The sequence below is a fragment of the Martes martes genome (genome assembly GCF_963455335.1).
Source record: "Martes martes genome assembly, chromosome: 1".
In the NCBI taxonomy this organism is placed as follows: domain Eukaryota; kingdom Metazoa; phylum Chordata; class Mammalia; order Carnivora; family Mustelidae; genus Martes; species Martes martes.
Genome location: NC_137888.1, coordinates 206,664,156 through 206,673,465, shown reverse-complemented (window position 1 = coordinate 206,673,465; position 9,310 = coordinate 206,664,156). Strand labels below are relative to the sequence as shown.

Here is a 9,310-nt window from a genome sequence, read left to right as displayed (position 1 = left end):
CTCCAAGTTAATGCTGGTCCCCAGACGCAGGGCACTCTTGTATTGGGGTATTATTTTCCAATCGGTCACCTCTGGTGGCTCCCTTCCCCTTTTGTTTATCTTCCGATATCAGTCTGACGTTCCCACTCCACTTTACCTGCCCACTGGCGTCTTCTGCCCCCCGTAGAGATCCAGACGTGTGTAATTCTGATCTCAGGCTGATTTCATGGGTGATCGGAGTTCTTTGGTAGGTAATCAGCTCACTTTAGGGTACAGGTTGAAAAGGCGCCTCCTCTTACTTCCCCGCCATCTTGTCTCCCCCCGTGGTGTGGTTATTTGATCATGCTGTTGATAGAAGAGAAACAGGTAGAAAAATAACTAAATTCTTACTTGATCTGTATAAGCAGGAAGGTTCTAGATTAAATAAAGAAAACAAACCTTAATCAAAACTAAAGTCTCAGATCCTCAAACCATTCATAGTAATTTAGAGACTGGTTATACTCCCCAAAACTTATTCTATTAACCTTTACACTTATTCTATTAACCTTTACCCTTGCTTTCCCCATTAGGACCTTCAGCCTTTTACCAGGGTAACTGGCTAAATTTGAATTGCTTTGTCTCTTTTCCATCAGTTTCATCAGCTACATGGAACCAGAAAATCAAACATGTGTTTCAGAATTTATCCTCCTGGGGCTCTCAGAAGAGGTATTACTACAGCCCCTCCTCTTTGGACTGTTTCTGTCCATGTACCTGGTCACTTTTATTGGGAACTTGCTCATCATTCTGGCCATTATTACTGACACCCACCTCCACACACCTATGTATTTCTTCGTCTCTAACCTGTCCTTTGCTGACATCTGTTTAACCTCCTCCACTGTCCCCAAGATGCTGCTGAACATCCAGACACAGAGAAAAGTCATTACCTATGCAGAATGCATCGCCCAAGTATACTTCTTCATGCTTTTTGGAGATCTGGATAACTTCCTCCTGACTGTGATGGCCTATGACCGGTTTGTGGCCACCTGCCATCCTCTCTACTACATAGTTATCATGAACCCCCGGGTCTGTGGGTTCCTGCTTATGTCATCCTGGATCATGACTGCCCTGCAGTCATTGTCACAGAGCTTAATGGTTTTGCGACTCTCTTTTTGTAATGATTTAGAAATCCCTCACTTTTTCTGTGAGCTTAATCAGTTGGTTCAACTTGTTTCTTCTGACACCTTTCTCAATGATGTAGTGATGCATTTTGCTACTGGACTTGTCGGTGTTGTTCCACTCACTGTAATCCTCTTCTCTTACTCTAAGATTGTATCTTGCATTTTGAAAATTTCATCAGCTGAAGGCAAATGTAAAGCATTTTCCACGTGTGGGTCTCACCTCTCAGTTGTCTCTTTGTTCTACTGCACAGCCCTTGGGGTGTATCTTAGTTCTGCTGCTACACAAAACTTCAGGGCAAGCGCCATAGCCTCAGTGATGTACACAGTGCTCACGCCCATGCCGAACCCTTTTATCTACAGTCTTAAAAACAAGGACATAAAGAAAGCCCTTAAAAGTCTCTTTAGCCAAGAAACTTTCTCTACATAGGGGTATTATTTGTGTGAAGATAGAGACTTGAACATGAGTCAAAATGCTCAAAACCCTAGAAGACCTAAATCATGGTAATGTTATCATCTCACAGAATGATAATCTGCAATTTATGTTATCACAAGTATTCAGTCTCTTTAATGTTTCACACTTTATAAGTAACTGTTTCTTCTGTATTTTATTTAAAACTTTAAGCTCTCACTATATTTTTTTGGGGGGTCAGTGTGGGAAATAGAATCCAGTGCATGAATTTTCAACAGAAAATATGTGTAATACAGGAGATTTGTTGCTTACAATATTGTAGGAAGGACTAGAGGAATAATTGTGTGGTGCTCCTTGTGCCAGATGAAAGCAGCTGCCCATCAGGTTATCTGCTCTCAAAGAAAATCCATTTGACATATCAAAGGCTATACCAATTGTACTCATCCACTCTAGAAATTGAACACATTGCAATAGCAGAAGGAACAGGGCCACCATTGATAAAGTTTGTAATAATCCACATTCACTCTCTAAGATCTATTTTTTTTCCTACACCATCCAAAACATAAATCTGGCACAATAGAAGTAACAACCCCTGATATTCAAGCATTGATAGTGTTGTTAATATTTGTCATTTTCCCAGGGATGCATTGTTATTCTTAATGTTTTTGTAGGTAAGAACACTATCAGGAGATTTATCTTGGTACCTCCTACCATAATGTCCCTTCCTCAGATTATAAAAGCACTGTGGGCATTCTGCCATTTACCATCTCAGACTTTTCCATCTCTGCATGCCAGAAATTAGATCATAACAATATATAGTTATGGACCTGAAATATGCTTGTGAAACAGAACAAGTTAGGTTAAGTAAGGTTTTATCATCATCACCTGACCCAGAAGTGATTTACTGGTTTGTATGCCATAGTGGTAATTTCCTATTTAGGAATTCCTACTTCACAATTTTCTGATAAATTTCCACAGGTAGACAGACAGATAGACAGACAGGTGAAAAGAAAGAAAGGAAGAATGAAGGAAAGAAAGAAAGAAAGGAAGGAAGGAAGAAAATTAGTTTTACAAATGAAAAGTAGAAAAATCCTAGTTATAATATTTACCAATTTCCATAGTATAAATCTCTTACCTTAGCCAATTTTAAGCTACACATACTTTGGATCTACCAACATGGAGGGGTGAGATGTTCACAGTTAGACCTCATAACCCATTTGGAGTCAGCTCCAACACATAAGCATCTTTGCTTAATAAGTTCAGGAGAAAAAAAAAAGGAGCTTTAGACTGTTGCAATTTTAGTGTTATAATGTTTAGTGTTCGGTGTTTTAGTTTAGTATTTTTTTTCTTTTTTCTTTTTTTTTAATTTTATTTTATTTTTTCAGTGTTCCAAGATTTATTGTTTATGCACCACATTCAGTGCTCCATGCAATGCGTGCACTCTTTAATACCCACCACCAGGGTCACCCAACTCCCCTCTCTCCTCCCCTCTAAAACCCTCAGTTTGTTTCTCAGGGTCCACAATCTCTCATGATTCATCTCCCTCTCCGATTTCCCCCAACTCACTTCTCCTCTCCAGCTCGTAATGTCCTCTGTGTTATTCTTTATGCTCCACAAATAAGTGAAACCATATGATAATTGACTCTCTCTGCTTGACTTATTTCACTCAGCATACTCTCCTCCCATCCCATATATGTTGATTAAAAAAAAAAGTTAGGTATTCATCCTTTCTGATGGAGGCATAATATTCCATTGTATATATGGACTGTATCTTCTTTATCTATTTGTCTGTTCAAGGACATCATGGTTCTTTCCACAATTTGGCGACTATAGCCATTGCTGCTAAGAACATTGGGGTACATATGCCCCTTCTTTTCACTACATCTGTATATTTGGGGTAAGTATCCAGTAGTGCAATTGTAGGAAAATGGGAAGAAGGCATGAAGAGACACTTCTCCAAAGAAGATATACAAATGTCTGACATATACATGAAAAAATAGACCAAATCTTCTTTATCAATTTCTCTGTTGAAGGGCATCCCCTGCTCTTCCCCATTTGGCTATTGTGAACATTGCTGCTATGAGCACTGGGGTGCATGTGGCCCTTCTTTTCACTACATGTGTATCTTTGGGGTAAATACCCAGTAGTGCAATGCAGGATCACAAAGTAGCTCTATTTTTAACTTTTTGAGGATCCCATTTTCCAAAGTGGCTGTTTTCCAAAGTGGCTGCACCAACTTGCATTCCCGCCAACAGTGCAAGAGTGTTCCCCTTTCTCCACAACTTCTTCAACATTCGTTGGTTCTTGCCTTGTTAATTTTTGCTATTCTAACTGGTGTAAGGTGGTATCTCAATGTGGTTTTGATTTGTATCTCCCTGATGGCTAATGATGATGAATATTTTTTCAGGTGTCTGTTAGCCATTTGTATATCTTCTTTGGAGAACTGTCTGTTCATGTCTTCTGCCTATTTTTAAAAACATGATTATCTGTTATTTGGGTGTTGAGTTTGAGAAGTTCTTTCTTGATCTTGGATATCAGCCCTTATCTGTAGTGTCATTTGAAAATATTGTCTCCCATTCTGTGGGTTGCTTCTTTGTTTGCTGACTGTCTCCTTTGTTGTGCAGAAGATTTTTATCTTGATGAAGTCCCAAAAGTTCATTTTCACTTTTGTTTCCTTTGCCTTTGGAGACGTGTCCTTAAAGAAGTTGCTGTGGCCAATGTCAAAGAGGTTACTGCCTATGTTCTCCTCTAGGATTTTGATGAATTCCTGTCTTACATTGAGGTCTTTCATCAACTTCGAGTTTATTTTTGTGTATGGTGTGAGAGAAGGTCGAGTTTCATTCTTCTATACATAGCTGTCCAATTTTCCCAGCACCATTTATTGAAGAGACTGTCTTTTCCCATTGAATATTTTTTCCTGTTTTGTTGAAGATTAGTTTACCATAGAATTGAGAGTCCATATATGGCTCTCTAGTATATTCCACTCATCTATGTGTTTTGTCCTAGTACCATGCTGTCTTGGTGATCACAGCTTTGTAATACAGCTTAAAATCAGGCAAAGTGATGCCCCAGCTCTGTTTCCTTTTTCAACTTTTCCTTTGGTATTTGGGGTATTTTCTGGTTCCATAGAAATTTTAGGATTGTTTCTTCTAGCACTTTGAAAAAATGCCAATTTTATTTTGATCAGGATAGATATTTTGAAAGTATAGATTGCTCTGGTCTAATAGAAATTTTAACAATGTTTATTCCTCTGATCCATGAGCATGGAATATTTTTGTGTCTTCTTCAATTTCTTTCATGAGTGTTCTGTAGTTCCTAGAGTATAGATCCTTTATATCTTTGGCTTGGTTTATTCCAAGGTATCCTATCATTCTTAGTGCTACAGTAAAGAGTAAATAGAACCACTTCTCTAATTTCCCTTTCTGTATTTTCGCTGTTAGTGTATAAGAAACAACTGATTTCTGTCATTGACCTTGTATCCTGCCACATTACTCAATTGCTGTATGAGTTCCAGTAGTTTAGGGGTGCAATCATTTGGGTTTTCTATATGAAGTATCATTACATCTGTGAAGAGAGAGTTTGGCTTCTTCTTTGCCTATTTGAATAACTTTTATTTCTTTTTGTTGCCTGATTTCTGTTTCTAGGACCTGTAGTACTATGTTGAATAATAGTGGCAAGAGTGGGGATCCTTGTCGTGTTCCTGATCCCCAAACCAGACAAAGACCCTTTCAAAAAGGAGAATTTCAGACCAATATCTTTGATGAATATGAATGCCAAGATTCTCAACAAGATCCTAGCTAATAAGATCGAACATTAAAAAGATTATCCACCACTGCAAGATGGGATTTACCCCTGGGATTCAAGCATGGTTCAACAGTTGCAAATCAATCAATGTGTTAGAACAAATTAGTAAGAGAAGAGGGTAGAACTACATTGTTCTCTCAACTAATGCAGAGAAATAATTTGACAAAATACAGCATCCCTTCCTGATTTAAACTTTTTAGAGTACTGGAATAGAGGAAATATTCCTCAATTTCATAAAATCCATCTATGAAAAACCCACAGCAAATATTCTCAATGGGGAAAAGCTCAGAGCCTTTCCCTTAAGATCATGATTTTTGGTTTCGTCTCAGGTCATGACCTTGGGGTGGTGAGATCAAGGGCTGCATGGGGCTCCAAGCTCAGTGTTGAGACTGCTTGAGATTTTCTCCCTCTCCCTCTGCGGTCCTTTTAATCTGTTCTTTATCTCTTAAACAAACAAACAAACAAATCTTTAAATAAAACATTCCATTTATTCAAATATCTCTTTCCATGTATACTCCACTGGTAGATATGTGTTTGATAATCAGGTCCGCCAGTGACTACTGTAAACAATGAGACTTACAGACTGAGCAGAGAACAGGAATCTAGCTAGGAGAATAAAACCCATGAATTGTTATAAAACACATTACTATGCTTACAAGGAATAGCAGTGAATGTAGGGATATACAAAAATGACATACCCAAATTGAAAAACTGTGGTCTCAGATTTAAAACAACATGCCATAATGTAATGTAACGTAACATAACGTAATGTAACGTAACGTAACGTAACGTAACGTAACGTAACGTAACGTAACATAACGACAACAGTAAATAAATGGCCTAGTGGCCAAATGGAATTTTTTCCATCATGGTGGTTAACACGCGACTATTCTTTTAGTAAAACTAAAAACATATTCGTGCAGTGATTTTTGTCCTTTAGGAAGAAATGAATCTTAGGAAATTCAAGCAGTGCCATGAGATAAGTGGGTATTTCTAATTTTTTCATATCAAAGGTTGCACTTCTAGGCATTCAACCAAAGGATACAAACAATGATTTGATGGGACAGCAACAGCCCAGTGTTTGTAGCAGCAATGTCCATAATAGCCAAACTTTGAAAAGAGCTCAAATGTCCATGGACAGATGTATGAATAAAGATATTTTATATCTTTATCATATATATATATATATATATATATATATATATATATATTATAATGGAATATTACCCAGCCATGAAAAAATTGAAATCTTACCATTTGCAATGGTGTGGATGAAACTGGAGAGTATTTTGCTAAGTAAAATATGTCAGTCAGAGAATGGCAAGTATCATACGATTTCATTCACATGTAGAATTTAAGAATATAAGAAACAAAACAGAACGTCATAGGGAAAGGGAAGGAAAATAAAATAAGATGAAATCAGAGAGAGAGAGAAAGAGAAACCATTGAGACTCTTAACTGTAGGAAACAAACTGAGAGTTGCTGGAGGGGATATGGGTGGGGGGATGGGGTAACTGGGTGATGGGCATTAAGGAGGTCCTGTGAAGCAATGAGCACTGCGTGTTACATGCAACTGATGAATAACTGAACTCTAGCTCAGAAATGATACACTCTTTGTTAGTTAATTAAATTTCAATAAAATAAAATCTCTAGGGGTTCTGATTTAGAAATGGTTAGAAGACATAAATAGACACTTCTCTAAATAAGGCATGCAATGGCCAACAGACTCATGAGAAAATGCTTCACATCACTTCTCATCAGGGAAATACAAATCAAAAGCACAATGAGATTCCACCTTACAACAGTTAGAATGGCTAAAATTAACATAGCAGTAAATAAATGTCAGTGAGAATGTGGAGAAGGGGGACCCTATTACACTGTTGGTGGGAATGCAAGCTGGTACAACTACTCTGGAAAACAATGTGGAGGTTTCTCAAGAAGTTGAAAATAGAGTTACCTCACAACCCAGTAATTGAACTACTGGGTATTTGCCACAAAGACATAGATGTAGTGAAAAGATGGGGCACCTGAAACCCAATGTTCATAGAAGCAATATCCACAATAGCCAGACTGTGGAAGGGGCCAAGTTGTCCTTCAATAGATGAATGGATAAAGATGTGGGTCATATATACAATGTCATATTACTCAGCCATCAGAAAAGAGAATACCTGCCATGTACATCTTGTGGATGGAACTAAAGGGTATTATGCTAAGTTAAATATTCAGCAAGAGAAAGACAATTATCATGTGGTTTTACTCATATGTGGAATATAAGGAATAGCAGAGGATCATAGGGGAAGGAGGGAGAACTGAATGGGAAGAAATCAGAGTGGGAGACACCTTGAGTGACTTTTGACTCCAGGAAACAAACTTAAGTTTGCAGAAAGGGAGGCAGGTAAGGGGATGGGATAACTGGGGATGGGTATTAAGGAGGGCACATGATGTGATGAGTACTGGGTGTTATATTCAAGTAATGAATCATTGAACACTACACCAAAAACTAATGATGTACTATATGTTGGCTAATTGAACTAAAAAAAAATAAATTAAATTTAAAAACCCAAATTTGGAGAATAAGTCAAGAAATAAAGGAAGAAAATGAAGTGAAAAACAGTTGGATATCAGAGAATGGGAACTGTTTACTAAAATGCATAACTAAATTATACTTAGAAATTGAAAAAAATTAAAATTCTAAGAAATAAATGAAAGAAGCAAGTTCTAATTCCAGAATCTGCCTTAAAATATCGTAACAGCCAACTCTAAGGCTTTGAGACCTGCAATTAAGGGAAATTCTTCAGTCCAAGGACAATGGGCCCTTTGATAGCTGTCATCCCAGAGAATCTCATCAGAACTCGTTTTATGTCTCTGTTCCTCAGGCTGTAGATGAAGGGGTTCAGCATGGGTGTGACCACCGTGTACATCACTGAGGCCACTGCACTTGCATGGGAGCTCTGTGTAACAGCAGAGCTAAGGTACACTCCTAAGCCTGTACAATAAAATAAGGAGACAGCTGAGAGGTGAGATGCACAGGTGGAAAATGCTTTGAACTTCCCCTCAGCTGATGAGATTCTATGTATACAGGAAACTATCTTAGAATAAGAGTAAAGGACCCCAGCCAAAGGAGCACCACCCAGAAGCATAGCTGCAAAATACATCACCACATTATTGAGAAAAGTGTCAGAACAAGCAAGTTGGATCATCTGATTGAGTTCACAGAAAAAGTGGGGGATTTCCACCTCTGTACAGAAGGACAGCCGCAACACCATTGAAGTTTGTAAGAGGGAATGCAAGACACTCGTGATCCAGGATGCCAGAACCAGCAATGCACAGAGCTGAGGTTTCATGATGACTGTGTAGTGCAAGGGTTGGCAGATGGCCACAAACCTGTCATAGGCCATCACGGCCAGAAGATAGATGTCCAACCCTGAAAAGATTATGAAAAAGTACATCTGGGTGATGCAGCTTGCATAGGTTATGACTTGGCTCTGAGTCTGGATGTTCCACAGCATCTTTGGGACAGTGGTGGAGGTGAAACAGATGTCTGAAAAGGACAAGTTTACAAGGAAGAAGTACATGGGGGTGTGAAGGTGGGAGTCAGAGGCAATAACCAGAATGATGAGCAGATTCCCAAACACAGTGATCAGGTACATGGAGAGGAAAAGCCCAAATATGAGTGCTTGCAGCTCTGGTCCCTCTGAAAATCCCAGAAGAAGGAATTCTGACATCGTTGTATCATTGTTTGGTTGCATGTGGTTGCACTGACTTTTCAGGAAAGAGGAAAAGATGTCATTAATTTTCACATGAATAGCATTCCTCACATGCTTAAAATGCTACATTTTATATTTTGCAGTCAAGAAGTTAATTTCAGTATCTTGTTTAGGGATCGTCTTCCTTGAAGAGATTCCCTCCCATTCTATCTCTGATTAGGCTTTTTTGTCTCCTTTTCTCCATTCTCTACAGA

At 38.4% G+C, this 9,310-nt stretch overlaps 1 protein-coding gene and 1 pseudogene across 2 annotated transcripts; one reads left to right on the top strand and one right to left on the bottom strand.

The window, feature by feature from the left end:
* The first annotated feature begins 624 nt into the window (after window positions 1–624).
* Window positions 625–1,516, top strand: LOC308340101 (olfactory receptor 7A17-like; annotated as a pseudogene). The gene has a single exon. The product of its transcript is annotated as an olfactory receptor 7A17-like (transcript).
* Window positions 1,517–8,129: 6,613 nt separating this feature from the next.
* Window positions 8,130–9,098, bottom strand: LOC308339987 (olfactory receptor-like protein OLF4; the record flags this gene model as incomplete). The annotated part of the gene is made up of 1 exon (XM_080799113.1): window positions 8,130–9,098. One exon carries the CDS (start codon window positions 9,096–9,098, stop codon window positions 8,130–8,132), a length of 969 nt encoding a protein of 322 aa, XP_080655239.1.
* Window positions 9,099–9,310: the final 212 nt, after the last annotated feature.